Source organism: Ascidiella aspersa, chromosome 4 (genome assembly GCF_963924565.1).
Source record: "Ascidiella aspersa chromosome 4, kaAscAspe10.2, whole genome shotgun sequence".
Lineage (NCBI taxonomy): Eukaryota > Metazoa > Chordata > Ascidiacea > Phlebobranchia > Ascidiidae > Ascidiella > Ascidiella aspersa.
In genome coordinates, this window is record NC_139450.1 from 2,683,745 (window position 1) to 2,709,056 (window position 25,312).

Consider the following 25,312-nt stretch of genomic DNA (forward strand, 5'->3'; position numbering starts at 1 on the left):
CCAAGGGGGCGACGGTGTAAAAAAGGTTGGGAACCCTTAAGTTAAAGGCCTATAGCGTGGCCAGAAAGCAACAAGAACACTGCTGAAGGTGAAAATATTTTGACTGCGCGGACGAATTGAACATAGATTGGTACGAAACGCGATTCATTCAACTACAGTTCAACTATAAGGCATACTATCGATGTTGTACGAGAATCGGAACACAAAAAATACATCGCAGACCGATGTGGTCGTCAAGCAAGACAGACAACTATTCCTGAAGGTTTTTTTTAAAGACTCTTGAGCTGGTGACTTGTAGAAAACAATACCTTAAGTTTTTAGAAGTGTCCATTTTTACTTACCATACGACCACAGATAAATGTGTATATTACAACAAAAAAAATCCTGAAACGCGACACAAAAGTTTACTGATAAAGCATTATGTGAATTAGTCATATACCTGTTTTGTTACAAAGAAATTAAACAAAAAAACGTTTGCATGATTAATTAGGGCGGTTTTGGGAACACGAAACAATTAGGAAACTATCAGCAATGTTAAGCATCAAACGAATGCCGGCCTGCGTTTAAAGATAAAATCATAATTAGCTTTCGACGAATCCGGGTCGACAGGGCAGCGACGTGGGGCAGTTCATCCGGGCCAGTGCAGTAGTGCAAAGTGCTGTGTGGCTCGGGATTAAAAAACAACACGCGGCTGTCGTTAAACAGGAACTTGAACCGCTCGGCTAAACAGACCAGAATATATAGAGGAAGATTCCGGATGCCAAGATGAAGATGAGTCCTCCGCTGAGGAACATCTTCGCTCTTCTTCCTTGCTCGAGAGAGGGGAAGACCACCCCCTGGTCAGTGACGTCATCATCGCCCCCCTCTTTCTTGATCCCGCAGATGAATCGGAAGACGTTGCAAGCCCAGCGGGTCGGACGAGATCCTAGGACACAAGATGCATAATATATAAGCTGTTGCTACCCTTCGATGAAAGATACAAACACATTTGTGTTGAACAACTGTAATTGACTCCTTCTGAAGCTAACTGTGACCAACGATTACGGTTTACTTACTAGTACAAGCAACTAATATTAAAGGGGATCTACAATATCATATCATGTAATGAAAACTACATATACACATGTGTTCAACAAATGTGATCTAGCCCTTCTGAAGCTAAATGTAAAGTTGCTTGTATTAACTATATGTAGCAAGCATTGGCGTACGTAAGTTGTAATTGTTAGTCAAAAACAGCTTCAGAAGGGCTTGATCACAGTTGTTGTAAAGACATGTGTGTGTATATCTTTCATTGAATAATGATAAGGTGCTGTAGATCCCCTACAATATGAAACAGAATCTAGCAAGCATTGGCGTATGCTTGTTTCTCGACTCGCACCTCTTTGAGCCCGTGTAGCTCAGTTGTAGAGTGAAATACACACACGCACACATATGTGTTCAACAAATATGATCTACCCTTTCTTAAGCTAAATGTGAAGTTGCTTGTAATTACTAAATGTAGCAAGCATTGACATACGTGAGTCGTAATTGTTGGTCAAAAATCAGATCCAGAAGTGCTAGATTACAGTGGTTAAACACATATGTGTGTGCATGTTTCATTGTATAATGATATGGTACTGGAGTTCCTCTTCAATATGAAGCTGTTTGTACTACTACTAACACAATGTAGCAAGCATTGGCGTATGCTTGTTTCTAGACTCGCTCCTCTCTGACCCTGTGTAGCTCAGTTGGTAGAGCGACGGCCCATGTATGACCAAGGTCGTGAGTTCGAACCTCACCGCAGGCTAGTTGTTTTCTAGCCTGGCCTTGCTTGCTTCATTGACCGACAGATTCGGTGAGTCTGCGATGGCTTTCGGTATACTGTTGCTACCAGGCATAATATTAATCACAAAACAGCTCATCTGCTAATTGTAATTCTTAATCCTGGGACATAGGACTAGGTAAATTGTGGCTTTAAGTTAATGAAACATAAGTAACAACGTCACAATACCCTAGTTTTCCGTTAGTGGCCAAATATATTTTTTTACAGTTTAAGAATCTCGAAAGGTATTACAAATTATCTTTGATTTAAACTTTAGGTCTATATTAGTAAGCTTCTTTTACAGTTGTCGTGTGCTGTTTCAAATCGTTTATTGCGACATTACATTAAATTAAACCACTCGAAAATACTAGTATAGGTGCGGCAAACTATTTATATTTTCTGTAGGGTGCCGCAAGCCTAAAATGGTTGGGAACCACTCAATTAGACGAATACGGATATCTACAAAGAAAACAACCAAATCACTTCACTTACGTTCAGTGTGCTGGGGCGAACCTTTTATTTTGGTCTTGGAATCGTAATCGTCCGTCTGTGTTTCCTCGTCATCGATTCTGCTATAAAGCAATTCAAAACTATCATTTAACTAGCATTTTCAAATTACTTTCGGAGCATAATGGTTGGAGGTGTTAGTAAGACGTAATAAGAATATCAAAGCCCATACAGAAGTAGGTAGCATTTTGAACGTTTCGAATAACTCTTTATTTATTTTCAACATAGTGAGAAGGCACTGATTCACTTCTCACTATGTTGAAAATCAATATACGTTCAAAATGTCTCCTACTTCTGTATGGGCTTTGATATTCTCACTACGTGTAACTACAACCTCCAGCTATTATCGTAAGAGTTATTCGAAACGTTCAAAATGCTTTCTACTTCTGCATGGGCTTTGATATTCTTATAACGTCAAATTACTTTCGATTTGTTAAATATTTAGCCACTAGCTTTTCGGATTTCCTGAATGAACTCCATTTCCATTTTAACTGTCATTAACAGTAATAGAAACAATTAAAAATTAGGGAATCAGGTGGCACTATGTAAAGACAATTCGTCCTAAAATCTCAAAAAAAGCTCCGTATTATCAGAACACGAGCCTTCGGCCTTTACTTCAGCTTAAACCTTGCCGGATTTTTATTTTAATTTCTCACCTCTTCTTTGACTCAGAAGACATCACCAAGAGTTCGGATCCGATTAGTTTTGGTGGGTCGTCGTTTCGGGTCCAGAAAGTAAGGCGAGAAATCTGCAGGAAACAAGTCAATTAGCTCTAAATTATTTTAAATGATCATGCGGAAATTAGAGCAGAGTCTGACACGGGAATCGAGGAGTCGATTTGTTTTGCTGGAGTCGAACTCGCCACTCGGGTCTCGAGTAAGATAAGACTAAGTAAGACTACCAGAGTGCCGGGTCCGACGTGAGCATATGAAGTGCCACATTCGTAACTAATGAGGCCGCAAACTGTAAATTGCAACGTTGAGATAACATAGGTGGAATATTTTCCAACAACGTAGTGTGGGTGGATGAGTTATATGAGACTGTAAGAGGATTGCGGTATATCCACCTTGTTTTAGTTACGTAAACGGGTGAAATACAAGCTGTAGGGTCGGAAATACAATTATCTGGAGTCGGACTCGGGTTATTTTTAACCGACTCCGCAGCCCTTGCAGTAAAACTTCACTTTCAATTCCGAGGTTGGGTTACTGTTTGCAGACAGTGTCAGATTTTATTTATGGTTTTTATCAAAACAACGCACAAAGAGTGGGCTAAGTCAAAAGTCAGATCCATTTATAGAAATAACAATACGAGACTGCCAGAATAAAACTGTATAAAATTGTACGGTTATATGTAAAAAAATTAAAAATCTGTACAAATGGGTATTATTTAATTGATTTATGGGTAAAGGTAATCATTGGATCACCTCTTTAGCCCAAAAATATGAAACTTCACAAAAATATTAAACATCGGTTTCGGAATCAAACACAAAAAAAACTAACCTCCCTAATCTCTACCGTTTCAAACAGCAAAAAAGCCCCAAAAATGACCAACCTGGCTACCGAAGGCTTGCTTTGTGAAGAGACTGACGATCACGGCCACTATAATGGTGACGAAGAATAGCATTGCAGAGTAGTACATGTAGTGGAAGTCGGACAGGAACTTTGGTCTGGTGTCCACTTCACCGCACACAGGTGGAGTGTAGAGGAAGATGGTGATGAGACGAGCCAAGCCGAGACTGCTGCCGAACAAACCACCGTAAAACGCGCCCTAGAATGAGTGTGGCAGGTCAGTGGAAGTTGTATAAAGCAGGGGTGGGCCATTATTTTTGGCAGGGGGCATTAGAAGAAGGGAATGTCCTAGAGCAGTGGTTTTCAACCTTTTTCATACCGCGACCCATTTTGACAACCCAAGATAGCTAACGACTCCCTCCAAAAATTTCGTTGAAAACCGAGCAAAAAATACTATGTGTTAACCCTAGGTAGACATGATTTAGTATGAAATAAGATATTAAAATGTTCTTCTTTCATGTAAAATAGCAATAAAACAATCAAATTTTATTTTTATGTCTAGCAAATGTTGCCTTGCTCTTAACAGTCGCTTTTAAAATTTCCTCAGCATAGGCTAGCTATCGTAGGCCAGTGCTTTTAAACCGGGTGTAGCAGGATTTTAAAGGGTGCACCACTTTAAAGGAGTCTACTGGGGTGTACAAGATACCGCAATACAATAAGCCTATGATCAGGTATCACAATAAATAACCAGGTTTATGACCAGACTGTCTGGAGCAGTGGTTCTCAACCGCCGCTCGGAGAGCCACATGCGGCTCCTATAATAATCAACTAATCAAATATTAAAAATGATTTAGCTTAGCAGAAGCATATTTGCGCACGAGTTCGCTCGACAACATCAGGTACTTTAAATTTAATTGTTTAATGACGTAGCTTTATGTCGCAATCCCTGAAAATTTTCGTGCCCGATAAACAAAAATACTAGATACGCCCCTGCTGTCAAAACAACTTTAAAAAAGAACTTGCTTTTTTCAGCAAGAAAATAAGGCGTTTCTGAGTAAATAGGAGAGAAACATTCCCACATTAAAGAAAGATAAAAGGCGCATTGCCTTCTTTGATGTTGTTTGTTATATTAATTCATATTTATTTTTTTTAAACTGCTTGATCTCTTTGCGGCTCGGTTAAAATCGACTGTTTAAATTTGGTTCAGATGCTTATATAAAAAGTAAGAACCACGGGTTTTGAGGGTACAATACACGGCACAGCTCGTAAAATACCATATTTTATTTGTGACATCATAGAAAATATTTCTCGCTAATAATCGTTTTTGTAATGTAATAATTAGTTCTTTGTCACAAGGGTTTATCTTTTTGCAATACAGTAAACAATTATTTAGCTTGTAATTTCGGTATTTATTGAGTCTAAGGATAACTAGCATTCTCGTTATAGTGATTGCTATCTTATTGTCGTCCTCGCGACCCCCAGAGAAAAGGCAAACGACCCACCCGGGGGTCGCGACCCCCAGAGAAAAGGCAAACGACCCACCCGGGGGTCGCGACCCCCAGGTTGAAAACCACTGTCCTAGAGGCTGGGTAAAAATGGGACTTGAAAAACACTAGTAAAGTGTAATTTTTTTTTAAAGAAGTCTGTTAAAAGCAGTGTATCGCACGCCACTTTTTAGTAGGAGTCGTATAAAGCAGGGGTGGGCCATTATTTTCTGAAAGGGACCTCGTGGATTATTTTTTCCAAAAAAAACTGCAAATAGCAATGTTGCCGAACTGATAAAGCAAGCCTATAGTTTTAGTGGGCTTTGTATAAGACAGGGGCGCATTAGAAACATGAATGACCTGGAGGGCCGGGTCAAGAAGAGATTAAATACATGGGAAGCATGATTTAAAAAATGCATATAGCAGTGTTTGTAATGCCCAATAGATTTATATGTGAGGGTTTGGATCGATTTCAGTCACATTTTCTGTTGATGATACAAGTGCGCATCTAATCGTCTTTATTAAGATGATGTCGATTTACTTGACCTTTAGAAATTTAGATGATCCTAGATTAGAACTTCCAAAAAAATTGAACGTTACAATCTAAGCGAGAGGGTTTAACTCCAGGGAGATTCCCCTCCAAACCTTTTCAAAGCATCTTTATTTATAAAGATGATGTCGACAACCTATTTGGGAAATCCTAGGACCTTTCAAAAATATACCCTATATTATGTTCCTTGAAAACAAATGGCAAAGCCAAATAGATTGAGTAAATCGGCATAATATAAAAAAAAACTTTTCGATACGCAGTTATTATCATCAGGTAAAAAATGACATCATCTGACGATGATACAAGAGCGCGTATCGAAATGTCTTTGTCAAGATGATGCCTTTTAGACAATCCTAGTTTAGACCTTTCACAAAAATATAAACTGTAATTTCTAAGCGAGGGGATACGACCCCAGGGGAATTTCTCTCCAAACTTTTTAAGTGCATCTTGATTTACTAGGATGATGTCGATTTACTCAACCTTTTTGGAGAATCCAAGTACCATTCAAAAATATGAACTTTAATATCAGGCGTCGAATAATACAACTTTAACTTGCCAGTAAGTATTTATAAAGACATGGGCAAAAATGTTAATCAATTGAAAACAATACATAGGTTCCCAAGCTATTCCAATACAAGCTAAAAAGTTTAAACATTTTTTTAAATATTTTTCTAAAAAAATCACCCCACATTTTTTGTTTATTTTTTGAAGTTTAGTGTGGATAAATATTGGCCTTTAAACCTGCTAAAAAGAGGGCCGGTCGGTTCTATATTTGGCTATATTGGATCTAGGCCAGTGGTCGGCAAACTTTTTTTGTCGCGGCCCAAAGTACTCTTTTCAGAGCTATTGAAGGCCCACTGCGTAAAACCACTACGAAACGGATTTCAGGATATTTGATTTTAAGGTGAAATAATACACGGCGCTTTAATGCCTAAACAGTGCCACACCATAATGTAAAGCATGCTATAAAACTTAGAATATACGCGCGCAGCGCGAAAAATGATTCAATTACATATAGTTAAAGTTGACCAAAAATATAGTTTGACAGGTTCTCAGGACCACATTTGGCACGTGGGCCTTTCCAAGCTGAGCCAATTAAAATTCTAGACCACACTAACAAACTAAAGTGCAATGAATGTACAGCTATCACGCGGCCCACAACTACATTATAACACTAAGCTATTCAAAAGTAACTCGCGTCCCACTAAAAATGGCTCTGAGCGGCCCACATTTGGACCGCGGCCAACAGTTTGCCGACCACTGATCTAAGCGATGGGGTTTGGCCCCAGGGGCATATTCCCCCCTAACCTTTTCGGTGCATCCGGGCCATAGGATTCCTGTGAGGAAGATTGCAGCGATGGGAGGTGAGATGTAGTTGGTGACTTCCTGGATGTAAAAGAAGAGCTGACCTCCCTGGAACTGGAGGATGATCGGGACCCAGGCGATGCTGATGCCGATCAGGATCACGATGAAGATTCTGAAAAAAGAAGAACTGGTTATAGTTTGAGATTATTTGCCTTCATACAACGATAAGTCGACGTCACTGGGTTCGTTTCTTCTTTCCCTACCATTTCTCCTTCCACATTTACCACTACAGATTTAATGGACAATCCAGTAAGCTGGCTCTCTGTGCTTAGTAGCTCTTTATACAACACTCCATGCTTTACTTGTTCTTGTCGTTTGGCGGTAAAACTTTAGGGACAAGATTTTAACTTAAAACATTTTAAGTTAAAAAATGTTAAAATTAAAAAAAAATGTTGCTATTAAAAAAGCAAAATTAATTTTAGTTTGAATGGATATAAAAACCTTACAAATTACCTAATTTCGTTACGTCATATTTCGAGGGTTAAAGACCTTCGTAACACTAGGTAGTGGAAAAGTGCTTTTAAAAAAGCGAAAGAATATTAGTTTGGATGGCCATAAATCTAATAGATACGTAAGAAATTACGTCATTTCGTGACGTTCAATTTCGAGGGTTAAAGTTTATTCTACCGATCACTAGGTGGAGGTAAAAATTTGGGCGCAATAGTTTTACTTGAAATGTTGCAATGTTGCTTAAATGTAAAAGCGAAAAGTAATATTTTTTCGTAAAACGACTTTCTGGGCAAAAAGAGCAGTTGTTAAAATACGCTCACTAGGAGGCGGTAAATTTAAAATATATAGAAGACTCAAATCGTGCTGAAATAGTTTTGGGATTTTCCTAGAAATTATAAACCGCTCTATTAGGGCAGAAGTTTTCTTAAAAAAAGCCAAAAAATACAACTTTTTGGAAAAGTTTAACCTGAAAATGTTAACGCACAAAAGGAAAAATGAAGTAGGCCAATTCTTGAAATACTTGAAAATATAGCGACACAACTTGCAAGTGGTAGAAATATACAAAGGCAGGGTTACTTAAACTAGGGTCCATGGACTCCTTGGGGTTTGTAAACCAGATTAATGGGGTCAATGAAGACCTTAATGTAATCTTAGTGTACAGTTTAAAAAATAGAATAAACTTTTAAAATAAACGAACTTAGTAGAAAAAAGTATTTAGACTCTTTCTTGTATGTCTTTAGAATTTCAGTTTTGTTGGACTGAAAACAGCAGATTTCCTAAGTCTACTTTTTTAATGACGTCAACTTACAATGTCACATCTAAAAATTTCACGACAGCCCTGGCCAACGCGCACAAAACCGATTTTAAAGGGTCCTTGTAAAAAAGTTTAAGAACCACTGCAATCAGGTATTAAGAAACAATAATATTGCAAAGTACGTGGTCGTGTGAAGCGTTGCGGTTGCCTATGGCAACGGTAAAGCCTAGTTGACATGACAGCACAAACACCCACCTGCCAACTATCAGGAGCTCAGTGCCTGAGACGGCCTGAATTAAGTCATAGAGTCAAATGATTTGGGTCAAAATAAGTGTTTTCATTTAACATTCCATTGTAAAATTGAGCTATTATACAAAAGTTTTGCACGTGGAACGATTAGCTTGTTAAATATGTTTTTGTTTTTTTGTAATCGAGTTATTCCTCGTAAACCGACTAGTTTACCTATTTTAATCGAATATCGACTGGGGAGATGACTTTGACCGGGAATCGACTTGCTATTTTTTTTTGGGGAAGACTGTACTTGGACTTTAGTCATTTCACGAATGACATGGCTGATATGAGACCTATTTACAACTAGAGATAGACCGATATATCGGTTTACCGATAATATCGGCCGATATTTGGCTTCTACCGATATATCGGTATCGGTAGATGTAGGCCGATACTTTTGCCGATATTTTAGTACTAAAATATTTCCTGTACAACAAACAACTTCGCAATATTTTTATCCAAAAAAATTTGGCATCACACCAAGTTAATATGCAAAAAATTGTTTAATAATTAAGAAAGGTGTATAAACTAAAACATTTTTAGGGTTTTTTTCAATTAATTTTGAACATTTTCCAAGTATATATAAAAATCGGTATCGGTTATCGGTTGAAAAATTGTAAAAATCGGTTATCGGTTCAAAAAATGGGTATCGGTCGATCTCTATTTACAACACTGACACCCACCTGCCGACTATCATGAGCTCAGTATTTGAAGCGGCCTTCCTAAACCTTTTCCACAGATCGAGGGTGAAGATGGTGGAAGCGCTGTTGAAAATCGAATCGAGGTCACTCATCAAAGCAGCGATCATTACCGCCATCATTAAGCCTCGCGCACCTGCGACAAATTGTACGACTCGTTGGACAGACGATACGGACGCCATTTTGTGTCAAAAGAACTGTTTTTGCGTAGTTCAGCGGTTTTTAAACCGGCGCTCGTGGACCCCTTTAAGGGCATGTAGCCTAATTTTAGGGGTTTCGTAAAGGCCTAATTGAATCTCGGTGCAAAATTAAAAAAATTAAACGAATTATTACAAGAAAAAATAGTATAATTGAAAAAAAAAACGCTTTGGTGACTTCATATTAAATATATTCGTATATTTCAGATTCACACTTCGGACCGGAAACAATCTACTTGCATTATGACGTCATCTTTAAAAATCTCGCAATGAACTAAAATAAATGTTAGCGGGTCAGTGGTAGAAAAAAGCAATGAAAAAGGAAGAACTCATGGCTACGTTGAATATAAGGAAATTAGCTTTGGGGTTTAAAATGTGTCGCAAAATCGGGCCGGATTTGACATTTGCCATTAAAATGTTGTGCCAGAAGTACAGAAATAGTTGGAGTGGGTTTCTAAATAGCCACCGTATTTAGTTACGTAAATGGTTGAAATACAGGCTGTAGAGTCACAGAGCCGGAGTGGCGACCCAAGAAATCGCATATTTGGCCGGAGTCGGACTTGGGTTGTTTTTAACCGACTCAACAGCCCTGGTTTAAATTGTACATGGGCAATCGTTGCTTAGAAGATTATTTTTTAAGAGTTGTTCACCTGAAGGCATTATTCCGAGCACGAGCTTAGGGTATGCGAGGTTGGTGCAACCAGCACTGCTTCCACACATCGCCATGCAATGCTCGCCAGGTACACACATCATCTCATCTGCAAAGAAATATATAAACAGGGGTTAGAGGGGCTTTAATGAAGATGCCATTGACCGTAAATGAATTTAGTCTGTTTTAGGGGGAACACACAATAAGGCCTAGAAAGCAACAATACCTAAGCAGAAAAATGTAGAAACCCTTGTATTAAAACTAAAAAAGACCGTGAGTTCAAACCTCACTACAGGTCTTATTTTTCTAGCCTATCTTGCTTGCATAATTGATCGACAGATTCGGTGAGTCTGCGATGGCTTTCAGTGTATTAAAAAATCAAATAGTTTCAAATCAATTTTACTAAACTTATTAGACCAGGACCAGGGGCTTTTACTAAGATACTATCTCGTCAAAACGATATCTTCTACAGCTAGCTCACAGTTACACAAAAGTGTTAAAATGCTTATGTTTTTCCACATTACATATTTATTTTGTCCGATATGCCACTGTGACAATTTCAGCTTAAATTTGAACTTAAAAAGTTAAAACTAACCTGTATAGAGCACCCGGGAAATCATGCCGGGCATAACCATAATGTAGATGGGCAGGATTTTAATGAAACCAGCCAGAAGAGTTCCGCCTTGTGCGTGGCTCAAGCTCTTGGCGGCCAGGGCCCGTTGTACAATCACCTGTAGTTAGGAGGGTGATTTTTTAATATTGTTTGCTTCTAGTGTGTTTGCTGAAAAGCTTTTGCTCAACACAAGGACTATGTAAAAATTTCAACTCTGTAAGACAACAACTTTAGGAGATATCACTCCATAAAAATCTAGGCGCGCTCAGTTCGCTCAGGTAGTTAACAGTAGGGAAACAATACAGACAGTCTAGCCCAGTGGCTCTTAAACTGGGGGGCGTGTGAGGTTCAAATGGTGGGCGCGAGAAATTGGCAAACTCTGTACGAATTATGACTAAGCATTACGACAGGGGTCGGCAACCTACGGCCCGCGTGACGGATCCGGCCCGCCGATGTAATTCATCCGGCCTGCCGCCCCTTTGACAAAGTAGACACGAGTCCATTTCACATACTTTTTGACTACACGATTTTGCGAAAAATTTTAGCGCCTCGCGCGAATGATCATTCTACGTCCGGTTTGTTTACGTTTTCATGTGCAATGGAAGGCTGTCACGCCGCGAAAAAATGGAAAGCCTATTCAAAAATATGCTACATATTTTTTTTACATTTTTTATTTTCGACAATGTGATAAAAACTTGCAAGAAATTTACAAAATATAGCAGCATACCAAAAAAAAATCGCGCTCGCTTCGCTCGCCAGGTTCGCCTTCACTTATAACGGTTAATAAATACTGAGCTACATTAAATTTAAGTGTTATCGCAATTCCTCAAAAGAGTTTTATTACACGTTTCATAATAGTATGGAAGACGAAATGTGAGGTCGAATTTTAAACCAAAAAAAGGCTTTTTTTCGCGCTTTGCGTCAACACTTTACTGACTCTTTAAATGTAAATAAACACGCTTTTAAGTGCAAAAAATATCCTAGGTCCGCCTAATTCAAAGCTGTTCTATAACACAGTTCTTAGTTATCATTTTGTGCGGCCCGCAGAGACCTTTCTGGGTTTAGTTTTGGCCCGCGACTAGAAAAAGGTTGCCGACCCCTGCATTAAGACGAAGTGATGTTTTCTTGCTACTAATACTCATATTAAACATTTGGTATCCAAAAAACAGTTACATCCTTCTCATTAATGCAACTTACCTGGAAATAAATAGCTGTTTTACATTATGTTTTTTTTAAGCAGGGTGGGGCGCGTGTTTTGTTAAAATTGTAAAATGAGGGCATGTCTCAAAAAGTTTAAGAACCACTGGTCTAGTCATAACACGTTCTTGGTAAAGCTAATACAAACAGGATATAGTTGCACAACAGACGGCCCGAAACAATCACAACGTTTTTTCTTTAACAAACATATCTTATAGTATAGGGGTTTTAATGACGTCATTTGGTGTCAGGTCGCGCTACATTTGCCCAAATTATCGGGTATCGGTATCTGAATAAAATGCCAAGTATCGGACATCACTATAATAGTGAGATAACCCTAGACCAGGGGTGTCCAACTCAAACATGCCGGCGTGCCATTTTTTATCCTATAACTCAGTGGTTCTCAACCTTTTTTTTACCGCGTACCACCTCGAGGTTTTATGATCTTTTTGCGTACCAACAAATTATCGAAAAACTCAGCTTTACTCAAAATGTATAAATAGGATTATTAACAGGGGCGGATTATCTAATTAGTTAGTCCGGAAATTTCGAAACAAATTCGGACAACTAATCTTGAAAAAGTTTCCGTTTTTTAACTTGCAAGATACCGATAGTCAAGTTTTGTGATTCTTTGTTGTTTTGCTATGTCCTGGAAAGATAATAATTCCTATCATTACTGAAGCATAAAATATCTAACTATACAATTATTGCGATTAATGTATAGTTTATTACAGTAGAAAAAACATTTACCCTTCTGGTAAAACTGTTATTTTACTTAAAACATACTGCGTACCACCAAAAATGACTTCGTACCACAGGTTGAGAACCACTGCTATAACTTCTTCCCGTGCCAAAGTTTAGTAATATAATTCTTTACAAAAATAAAACGTGTAGTTAGCAGTGCGCATTACTGCATCTAAATGTCTGTCAGTGAGCTGACTTTTGCTTTTTGTTTCTTCACACCAAACTTTATAGTTATGTGAATGCTAGCCTCCACTACAATATAATGTTATAGTGTTAAAAGTAATTGCTATTTGTGATTGCAGAGATTGTTTTATATTGTAAATAAACAATGGCGATTTACTGTATAAAAATTAGGTATTTTTTACAATTGGCTGAATAGCAAATTAAGTAATTTAGGGGGCTTGCGCGTTACAATGGTTACATTAACGTCAGTATGCGACCTGCGAAACATTTCTTGTTTCAACAGTTTGAGTTGTGCAGGCCTGGTGTACAAGCTAGTCAACCTTGTGCATCATAATCGGTCCTTCAAAAGGGTAATTGGAATTCCTGAGAGTGTATGGTTTAGAGGTTGGGCGCAAGTGATTGACGGGATATTTAAAAGCTTTATAATTATTTATCATGCCTGTAAGCTGACGCTACAAGAAACACAATGAGGTATTGCGTCACTAATAGTTAACATAGGTTAAACTAAACAAAAAAAATACTCTTGTAAGAACTTGTTATCGTAATGAGGATTTCAAAAGCTTCCCGAACCACTTTAAACTGTTTTATTTTTCTATTAGTGATTTGACTTAAAGATGACTTTCTTTACTAATGACTTGACTTGGGCAACTGAATACTTGGGCTGGGTTTGAGTAGTTACAAAATAACTTGTTTACAACAATAGACACTAGTTTTGGAAGCCCTGGTTTACAGGTTATTTATAGCCCCATATTAAGTACACCTGTAGCCTCCCTCGCATTACACAGATTTTGGTTCTTAAACTTGAAATCAGTGGCGTATCCAGTTTCGTAAGTGATATTATCGTTTTTTGTTCGTTTTTCCTGGTTTAAGTCACCGTCCGAAGCGACAATACTAGCACACCGGTAACCGCAAAGCAGGTGTGGCCAACTTATGCTCGATCGACTGAACGAATGGTTCGGTAAAAAAAGTCACAAGAACACTTGAACATTTCGAGCGTTAATTGCATCCAAGCCAGCGATGGAGGTTAATTCGTTTCTTCAAAGAACGCTTTATCAGTCTTGTCCAGACAAACAATCGGTCATTTTAATGTTCCACTTGTGTGCGACAGCTACTGTATAATGACGTAACAAATATACGACGCGATCGACGTGTTGGCTACCCCCGCCGTAAAGTAACGGTAGTAGATACCTTGCATAAGTTCTGTAGTCCCTTACCTGATCTGTGCACCAGTACCAAATAGAGGATGGGGTTTGTCCCAGTAGGAAACCAAGCCACGGCATCTCGTCATCGCTTATTCCCTGTTAAAACACAAACAACAAGTGGATGTACAATGTGTAATGCGTTGGATAAAGGGAAAGTGCAGCGGCGGAAGAGGCAATGTAAACCTCGTTAATCATTCCCGACTTTTTCGCTTAATCAACACAAATGTTGGCGCTTTCAGAAATCGTTTTTTGTTAACATTGAATACAATTGTATTAAATGCGACTGCCTTAATTGGCTCTTAAAGCGAGAATAAGTTAAGTTTATCAAAAACTAGTTGAATTTCGTTAGCGCTTAAGTGGTTATTTTTCCTCATATAAGAAAACGGTTAGCAATAGTTTTCATACTATTAATTAAACAAGAAAAAAATCATGTTGCAATCAACGTAATCACTATTTTTATAGGCAAAACTGTTTTTTTTGGTGTTTACAAAACGTCGTTAATCATTCCCGACTTTTTCGCTTAATCAACACTATAAGTTGGCGCTTTCAGAAATCGTTTTGTTAACATTGAATACAATTGTATTAACTGCGAATGCCTTAATTGGCTCTTAAGCGCAAATAAGATGGGATTATTAAAAACTATAGTAGAGTTTTGTTAGAGCTTGCTTGGTAATTTTTTGTAATATTCTAATAAAACAAACTTAAAGTAATAATTTTTACGAAAAACAATTAAAGGGGATAAATACCTGAGATGATTGCTTTTCTAATACAGTTATATACAGATTGTTGCAATCAATAATAAAAAATGTTTTTTGCAAAACCTCGTTTTTGAATTAAGGCTTTTTTTGCTAAATCGACTATGAATGTTACACGCGCTTCCAAAAATCGGTTACAGTTAATCCAACTGTATTGACTGCGGCTGCAGTTCTTAAGCGGGATGAAAAAATGTCTTTCTTTTGGTATTAGGATAACATATCCTTTGTTGCAATCAACGCCATCAATCTTTTTCTGCAAAATCTTTTTTTTTATTGGTCTTTGAAAAATGCCGCTCTTTATCACCGACTTTTTAATTTTGCGCTCTTTTAAAAATCGGTTATTGTTGTTGAGCTGCGACTGCCTCACTCATCTCTTGAGCGCAAATAAATGGGGCATAGAAAAAACATTCGAGTTTCGTTGCCGCTTGACTTTTTTTTTCTTCGAACAAAAGGTGGAGTAATAATTTCATACTATTAATTAACTATATTTTTTACAGTAGTAAATTACTAATTTACAAACACAAAGGGAAAACAGCAATTTCCCTTATTTCGCCCTAAGTCTAGGTTGTTAGCAGTAAATAACCGGTAGATCAACGTTTTTTTTTTATTTCGCCGTTTACCATAAAAAGAAATGTTTAAACACATTTAATATAATAATGTGCCAAGTGTTTAAACTTTAGGGGGTTCACAAGCCATGGTTTCACTGCTATATTAACAATTATATCGCTATTTTCAACTGATTAATGAGACGCCCAAGAGAGCTACGGGGTTTAAATAGGTTCGTGGTTTGGCCCCTATTAAGTCATACGCATTGCTGTAAAATTGCGTAAGCTCATGGGCTTAGCTAACCTTAAGCATCTTGAAAGAGTCTGGTCTGGGAGATGGAATGCACTGATCCGAGGCATTAATGCTGATGTTGTACTTGAGCTCTATGTAGGTGAGGTTAGGTGCTGAAGCCATGTACTTTTCTTTCATCTCGTAATACCCACCAACGCGAATAAAGCCTACAAAATTAAAAAAAAAAACGTTGCTTATAAATTAAACGGTAGAAATGTTTTAGAAAGCTTTTTTTAGAACTAAATTTACAATAAATTTGAAAAGCTAAACATAGAGATAAAGCCTGCCAAATTAAAAAAAACTTTGCTTATAAATTGTAGGGAAGAAATGTATGCGAACGATTTTTGGAGCTGTATTTGCAATAAATTATATTTTAAAGTTAAACATAGAGATAAAGGCTGCCAAATAACAAAATACGTTGCTTATAAATGCTATGTAAAATAGTTTTTATTTACAATAAATTACTTTCATGATTGAAATTTTACGTTGAACATAGAGATTGTATAAAGCCTACCTAATAACAAGATACGCTGATAATTTAATTTTTTATATAGAAATGAGTCTAAAATAGTTTTATTTACAATAAATTACTTTCGTGATTAAAAATAGTAAGTAAAACAGGGATTGTATAAGGCCTACCAAATACAACATACCTAAACAATAAAGGTACTCTATGTTTAAACGTTTTTTTTTAATCTAGGCTCAACTTAAATTGTTTTTTTTTTGTTGAAAACAAACAACAAATTTAATTAAATTTCTTTCACTAAAATATCTGTTCAAAAGAGTATTATTTATTCTGGCAATGTTGTTGTTTAAACTATTTATACTTTTAGCTTATTTTTTAAGGGACAACATGACCCATTAAACCCCCCTATGGCAATTATGTTAGTCATGTACATTGTATATATACTGGTTAAAAGCCAATTACTAATTACATGCAATCGTGCCAGGTCGGCATATGCACAATGAACGATAGAGGAAGCATTGATCATAATTTGGGCCAAAGTGTAAACATAAAACAGGATAATCCTCAACCAAATGCACTGAGAGTAATTTTCCATTCATTAGCTATATTTTTAATTACTATAATTATATGAGTTTTGGCACTCACTTAAAACGATAATGTTTTTTTTTAATACTTTTCAAGTAATATAGATGTTTTATTTATTTTGTAGAAAGGGCAGCTTTGTTGGGTTATTGATATGGACTTTAAAAAACATTGCACAATTTCTAAAATTCGTTTGCAAATTAAAAATTTAGAAATATAATGTTGAAAATAAAAACCAAGACACAGAAAATAAATCAAGATGACGATAAAATTTTCAAAACGTTTACAATTTCTACCTGCTTGTATGGGTCTATATTTATTTTAGGTCCAACCACAGCTATCAATCAGCCATTACAGCCAAAAAATAAAATCGCTTGGTGTTTTTAAATTAAAGTTGGTACCAGCAGTATGTATTGATTTTACCTCTCACCTTGAGATACAAGATTTGATATTTATTTTTTGTCCAACTACAACCTCCTGCCATTATGGCCAAAAATTAAAATTGGCTTGTGTTTCGAAAGTAGAAGTAAGATCAGCAGTATGTAATGACTTTAACATGCACAGTGAGATACAGGCTTTATTATTTATTCTAGGTCCAACTACAACCTCAAGTGTAAAATAAAGGCCAAAAATTAAAATCTGTTGTGTTTTTAATGCAGAGCAACAGCAGTATGTGTTGACTGTTGACAATACCATGCACCTTGAAGAGCTTTAATATTTATTTGACGGCTAACTACAATCCATGCATAAAAGGCCAAAAATTAAATTTGGTTTGTGTTTTTAGCATGCTGCAGCAGCAGCAGCAGTATGTGTTGACTGTACCACCCTGGGATACAGACTTAAACATTTATTCTACGTCCAGCCAGAACCTTAAGCATTAAATAAAAGACTTTACCTTGTATAGTAAGATAAAGAGCTCCGCACACCATGAGCACGGCTTGCAGCGAATCGGTGTACATCACAACAGTCAGTCCTCCTGTGTAAATTTGCACAGAGGGGTTAAGTAGGGTCAGTTTTTATTTTACTGCGCAAAGAGTCGCATGTTTTATTAGCGCTTGACTTAGCGGAGCAATCACGTTCACACTTTTAATTAAACGGTAAAAAAACTGATTTTCTTGTTAATAGAGTAACATTTAAAAAAAAAACATTTCGCCTTGAGAATTTACTAAAATAAAATGTTTTTTTTTGTTGGTTGCATGCCTAAATAAAATCATATCACCGGCCTTGTATGATGTGTTTTTAATTCGTTAATTAGTTATATATATAGTATATATAGAGGCAAATAGAAACAGGTTTTATGCCATAAAATAATTGTTTCTAAATGGCCGTATTTGTCTAATTCTAAAAAGGGTTATTAGTGAGGTGGCACTATGAATAACCTTTGTTGCAATTTAACACACTCAAATGTTTTTAATAAACGCCAGTATTCATTCCCAAGTTTTTCGTTAAAAAACGGTGAATGTGGCGCTCAATAAAACAACTACGCCTTACTTAGCAATGCATGCATGTTAAGTCAAGCTGTCAGACCAATACCAGAGGATACAGTGAACTAAATTGAGCAATATTTTGTTTTAACATAGAACGCTATAAAATGTACACAACAACATAGTACCTGTAACTGTGAGTATCCCGGTTAGACATACAAGGAGAGTTACTGAAGGATAAAGGTCCCAACCAATAGCCTCCTTGATAAAAAGTGCTCCAGAGTAGAGGTTAACCTGTGAGACAAAGGAAAGTTGAAAGAACACTCTGTTGGTGCAAAGCGTTCAAAAGACCAAAGGCCGCAGACTTTAAACTGTTGTTGTGTACGGCCAGTGGTTCTATGACCTTTGTTCTAGCGACGATTTTGGATGCGTTTTGTTGGCCTTACGACACAAAAGGCAAATAGTAATTAAACTAATTTGTTTTGATTTATTCTTTGTATTAAAATATTATAATAAATAATTTATTAATTACTACAGTTTTCTTCTAAACAACGATTTCAAACAGACATGTCAAAAGATAATAATATTTGAGCATTTTTAGCTCAAAATAATGTTTTTAGTCACTGCACACCTTTTCCAAACAGCACGGTAGGCTACAAACTTAGCTGTGCACAAAGTCAGTAGTCACCAACACGGGTGTACTGCACACAAAACACAGGTGCCACAGTTCTAAATGAACAAAATAAAATATATTTTGTGAAATTAGTAACTCCAACAAGGAAAATACTACTAATTACTAAAGTTAATGACTAAATGAACAAGCAGTTAATTTGGACACACATAATTATAACCTACATGGTACTGCAAACATAATTTAATTCCAAAATGTGAACAAAAACTTTAAAGTATATTTTGGCCAACAGTTTGAATTTTAGAAAGGAATACGAGTAATACTAATAAATTTATCAGGTAAAAAAAGAATTTTATTTGCACACAAAAAACAATTTCCAAAAATTAATAAAAAAATATAGAAAAAACTAGACAATTCACAAAAGTACCAGTAAAACCCGTGATTAAGGTAATAACAACTTTATTATGATTTAGCTGCATGTTTGTCATGCTTGGTGCACCGATCAACTATGTCAATATTTTCATGCGTTTAAAGCAAATTTACTACTCACAAACATTATAAGCTAAAATGCTCTTGCAACAAAACTTACGGATATTTTTGTGAGGCAGTACACGATAAGGGTTAAGGTGGCGAGATAAACTCGAAGACGCTTGCCGCCAAATCTTCGACCCAAGTATTCCGGCATCGTGCATATCTGTACCAATTAAATGTAAGGTTAAACAACATAAAAAAGACTTGAATTTAAACAGTTATGCAGCTAGCACTGGGTGCAGCATTAAAGCCTACTATGTTGTGGGTGTTAAAAATTAACTTTCATTTTTAAAAGTTATCTTTTGAAACACAATACACTAGCGTTGTTAGTAATTTGAAAAAAAATCTAAATTCTCTATTGATTTTACCATACGCAATGTCTTTAATATTTTCTTTAGATTGTCAAATAATAAAAAGTTTTAAATAAAAAAGATACATATTATATATTAAATAAAAAAAATTAAACAAAAATATGCATAATATATACATATAGAGAGAGAGCGTTAACACAAATTGTACAGTTTACAGCTTTTTTAGTTTTTTTTATATAAACCTGTTGACAGGTCTATGGTTATTTTGACATAGCTCTTCCCAGCATTGTTTCTAAAGATTTCCTAACAATATTCTATGAAAAAACTTTCATAGTGGGATTGTCATTCATTGTGTTAAAACGTTTGAATATCAATGGAGCATATGTAAAAGTGCTTACATGTGGGACAATTAATCCTTAACCCATTTTTTATAAATTTGTATTCAGGAACCATTACATTACATGTAGTCCATTCACCGATGATTCGCTAAGAAATAAAAATTAGTAAAGCTTGATTATGAATCTTAGTAAACAGGTATAATCTTGATAAAGACATTTCTACACACATACTTATATTATCATCAGGTAAAATGTCACACATTAACTGATGATGTCGGTTTACTCAATCTTTTGGCTTTGAGATTCAAAATCAAGCTATATATTTTTATATTCAATTTTTACCTATTTTTTTCAGCTTAGCTGATTAATCCCACAGTATTTTAAGGCCCATGTAAAAACAAAAACTTAATAGCAATTTAAGATGAAATACCTGCAAACCAAAAAATTGAGAAACACTGAACTAAACATAAACTTACGCCAGAGGCGATGTACACAGGGATGAAAACCCAGCCGAGCAGTTGCAGCAGCATGAGGGCGTTGAGTTCCCAAGCCCCCACCCCAATACCCCCAGCAGCCCCCGATCCGGCCAGACCGACAAAGTGTTCGCTGCCGATGTTGCTGACGAAGAGAGAGGCTCCGACCTGTGAAAAAAACAACAGGGATTTAACATATATATATACTTGTGAAATGCTCGGGACTAAAATATACATGCCGAACTAAAGACGTTATGTGTTGTATTAAAAAACAATATTTTGGTCTTCAAGGTATTTTTAAGATTTGACCTTGCTAATTGATAGACAGCAATGACACGTTTAGAAAGACTTAGGATGTCCAATAATTTTGGATTGTTTGTCAAGTGGTAGTATCAGTACTCCTCCGAGTAGGTTAGTACCGGTGCCAATAAAATACTAAATTAATCTAGGTTTTTTAGCATTGATTTGTCACACAATGCAGCATTTGCTACCTTAAAAGGTGTGTTTATTAAAAAAATTGGTAGGATAACAACTACTGGTAATTAAATTTGCTATAACTACAGGAATTTTTTACCTTAACGACCTGACAAAAATATAGACTTTAATTTAAACTATTTTGTTTGTTTTAGCATAGTTATGACGTCATGGGCATCGGATCGGACAGCAACATTGTTGTTTGAAATATTGGGTATCGATTAAAATGTCAGGTATTGGACATACCTGCACGAAAATACAAATGCAGACCTAAACCATACCTAATGTCCTATATTAAAAACAAATATTCTATTGCAAAGAATTGGCCTCATGGGAATCGCTCAGAAATATTGAGAGACAGCAACGCCACTTTAACAAAGATATAGTCAGCTCGGTTACAAAGACTGAATAATTACTTTTGTGTTGTTGATTACAGAAGTTAGGCTATATTTCAAGAGACAATTGTGCTGATTGACAACCACTCGCCCTACTAGGGTGTTCCTAGGCAAAATTAATTGTTGCTATCAGGCATGCTGCACATGGTTCTGTGGCAAATTATGTTAATTATGACAAAGACAAGATGCAAAATTTTTGCTACAGAAAAAAATGATTGTATGTGGCAAAATTTAAAAAGTCCTACATTTTCAATAGTCCAGTTAAATTAAGGTTTGACAGGAGGGAATTATATTAAATTTGCAGCCGGCTTGTCAACATTAGCAAGTGTCAATATGTCCGGGCGAATCCCGAAAGTTAGACAAATTTTACTTCATTATCAACAACGTGCAATGATACGCTGACACAAGTTAACAGGAAATAAATGGGAACATCCTGAGTCCATCAATCAGAAGACACTTGAATAATTCTGAAATTTGAGACAAAATTTTCACTTGCTTCCAAGAAATATGTGCACCAGCATTGCCCTCTCTTTGTTGTTAAATTTAAATGGAAAAACGCTTCTCTATATGCTACAAATAACTATATATATATATTCTCATATTTATATATTCTTATATTTTTATTCTCATATTTAAAGAGTCATTTATTTGTTTTTAAATACAATATGTTAATATATTTTAATAAAAACTGAAGAAGCTCTTTTTGTGAAACATCTCAGGGGAGCATATGTAAAAACTATTATATGTAGGCCATTTAGAGGTGCATTGTTCTTACCCATTTTAATAAATTTGTTTGCAGAATATGTAAAACTATCATATTGCAGTTACAATCCATTCACCAATTGGCCCAGAAAAAAGTAATAAAATAGTATATGACCACCTATTTAAAGATGCAAACATTGCTAATAGTCAACAGTTTGACACAGTTGAAATTACTCTTTACATACTTTGGTAAAGTCTAAAGAAAAATTGGCTTCAATTTGAATTTATTGTAGCAATTTACTTATAAGGGCAAGATAGTATCTTGTTTAAAGACATCTAGTTTGTCATTAGATGCCATAAGTTATGGGAAAAATGCCTACCAGAGCCCAGTTCATATTTCTTCCGGCCAGAAAATAACCTTGGACTGTGCTTCGATTGGACACAAAACTGGCCTGAAATAGAAATAAAAACATTCATGAAAAGACTCTAGAGAAATACTAAAGAATGAGACATTTGTATATAAATAGAAGAGTATAAGTTTTAAATATTGTTTTTAAGTTATACTTAACTTACTAGTTTTATCACAAAGCTACTAAATCATATTATTTATTCTTGAACTTATTAGAAATATTTTTTTTAATATTTTAGTTGTATGACATAAAAAGGTTTAAAATAAAAAGATAAGATTTAAGCCTTCACAATGGATTTGGCACTGTGGAAGTAATTCAAACTAGCTAAAATATTACTTTTGTTTTTGTTTTATCATTATAGTAGTTTTTCCTACAAATTTTCATTTGAATATTTTAATTTCAAATTGATTTTAATAATTTTATAGTTTTATTTTAAGGCCCGTTTACACTACAGCTGCACTGGGCATGAAGTTGCTTTCACTACAGCTGCAGTGAGCTGCGCTGGGCGTAAAAATCGCTCCAAAACGTGTTTCTATAGCTGCACTGGGCTTGAGTTTAGCAAAGCGTGAAAATCGCTCCAAAGCGTCTGCAGCTGCTGCACGGGGTTTGAGTTTAGCAAAGCGTGAAACGCTCGCCACAATAGAATTTAAATGCAAATTACGCTTTGCTCAGCTCAGTGCAGCTGTAGTGTAAACGGGCCTTAAGGTTACAGATCATATTGATCACTATTTAACACAGTTCTAATGAAAAAGACTATGTAAAATTCATAGCACACAAATATTAATACAACATACATACATATCCACTTTTATCTTTTCTAAAAAACACTATAGCCCACTAGAATAAAATAACACCACAAACAAACTTGAACTTACAAAAATTCCAATTGCAACAATGAGGAGAAAGTATATCAAGACAACGACGAGATCAGCAACATCGAGGCTTTGTGTTGAGTTCATGTTTGTGTTTTAAATAAATTTAATAAAAATGTAACACTGTGAATCTACTAATACATAAAAAACAGAAGCATTGCAGTTTAATAAAAACTAAGAAAAAAAACATTGATCTGACTAAGTATGAAAACGAACATCTTACATTTTTGATTTTTTTAGTTGGATTGAAGCATATTTGCAATAAATAAAGGCAAGGACTTGACTAAAGTGAACTTAAGCGTTTTTGACTCAATCAAATGACTTGACTTAGGTCTTTGGGCAAAATCAGTTGACCAGATTTCCAAATAACTCAGTTTAATCCTAAGGTATTAATTAAAAAGTTTCGGAAAATAATGGTTTATTCACCTTCTTTTTTATACCAAGATAAATTGCTTTCAATTGGTTTCATTTTAAAAATTGACTTGTTTTGGCAATGACTTGGTCACGGATTTGACGCTGTTTATTGAAATTGACTTGAGGTGGACTTAATTTAGAAACTCAGTCATTTTGACTTGTTTACAACACTGCTTTAAAGTACTAATTGAAAGTTTACCCATCTATCAACACGACAACTACACATCATTTCATCAAAAAACATCCTGTAATTTCCTGAGAAAAACACAGGATGTTGGTTCAGGCCGATTGCATTTTATTGCTTTTCCACCAGAGATCTTTGGTGTGGAATGCTTGCCCAAAATCGACGTCAATTCGTGTGGAATATCGCTGGCCTAATGAATTTACCAAGAAAAATTTATCATTTTTGACGTATATATCGTCCTATCTGGCGTAGGATTTCAGCCGAAAAAAGGTTTGGCATTAATCTTTGGCGGCCACAAATTATGGAATGCCGTCAGGGGTTCAGGGAAAAAACCTGTTACAACGTTCCCACAAATATATTAACTAACAGCCTTTTTCTTAATTTTGAAAGCTGCACCACAATCTGTGGTAAAATTAGGGCACTGGTCTAGAATCCTAACATATTTTCGTCTGGAGTTTTATATCCACTTTCCAACATTGTTTAGGTTAGGGTACAAGTTGTTATTTAGGTTCGGGTGGTTCAAGTATTATAATTGTTAAATGTATTAGCCCATATTTCTTTGTTCTTTGCAGTTTCATTTTTGACAGCTTGTTTCGTTACTTTATAAAAAAAGTGGAAGGATTCTAAACCAGCACCAAAATTATTAGTATATAAATTCCAAAGACTTAAATAAAACAAGTAACTTAGTGGGAGACCATAACATTCAGGTTTCTGTGGTTTACTCTGTTTAATTTAGTTTATTTTACAAGACATTCTGTTTAAATGATCTGCTTTTATGGCACGAACAATAATTTACCCCTTTCTTTTTATTAGGTGGTTTAAAATCCAAAGATGATATTGCCCCAAAACCGATCCGGAGCATTAAGTTTACCTAGGTCTAAAATCCTACCGAAGTTTAAAACAACGCACAATATTTGGGTTAAGGTGTCGGTTAGCGTTTGGGTGTGGGTGGGACAAGTATTCTTATTTAATAAAATTCCATAAGCCACCCTAACCAAAATCCAACCCGCACTCCAACCCAAATAACCGGCTAGACCAGCACCTAATCACCGCCTTTAGTGTCGCACGTGCTGTTTCAGCATTCTTTTTTTCCGGTCTTTTTGCAAAGTTTGCATTTTAAGTTAGCTCAAGGGGAATTCCCAATCCCCCAAACCTTGCACTGTGAACTCGGAGACCCCAAACTCAATACGACTGTTGCGTCAATAAATAAACGCTATCGTGGCCAGACTGGTTCAAAGTACAGTCGTGGCTAATACACAGCAGTCTGTAAACTTGCTCACATCATTTTCTAATCCCAACTGCATTCCATAATCCAGAAGG

At 36.0% G+C, this 25,312-nt stretch overlaps 1 protein-coding gene across 1 annotated transcript; it reads right to left on the reverse strand.

Annotated features, from left to right (window-relative positions):
• Positions 1 to 526: 526 nt before the first annotated feature.
• LOC146146641 (sodium/myo-inositol cotransporter-like) lies at positions 527 to 23,643 on the reverse strand. The gene is made up of 16 exons (XM_083386932.1): positions 23,398 to 23,643; positions 22,493 to 22,564; positions 20,545 to 20,709; positions 19,478 to 19,582; positions 18,446 to 18,551; positions 17,729 to 17,809; positions 15,798 to 15,952; positions 14,206 to 14,289; positions 10,850 to 10,985; positions 10,256 to 10,363; positions 9,394 to 9,544; positions 7,159 to 7,327; positions 3,860 to 4,075; positions 2,965 to 3,056; positions 2,294 to 2,373; positions 527 to 925 (listed from the first exon to the last, which is right to left on the reverse strand). The coding sequence occupies exons 1-16, from the start codon at positions 23,479 to 23,481 to the stop codon at positions 723 to 725; spliced, it is 2,007 nt and encodes a 668-aa protein (XP_083243058.1). The 5' UTR covers positions 23,482 to 23,643; the 3' UTR covers positions 527 to 722.
• Between the last annotated feature and the right edge of the window lie 1,669 nt (positions 23,644 to 25,312).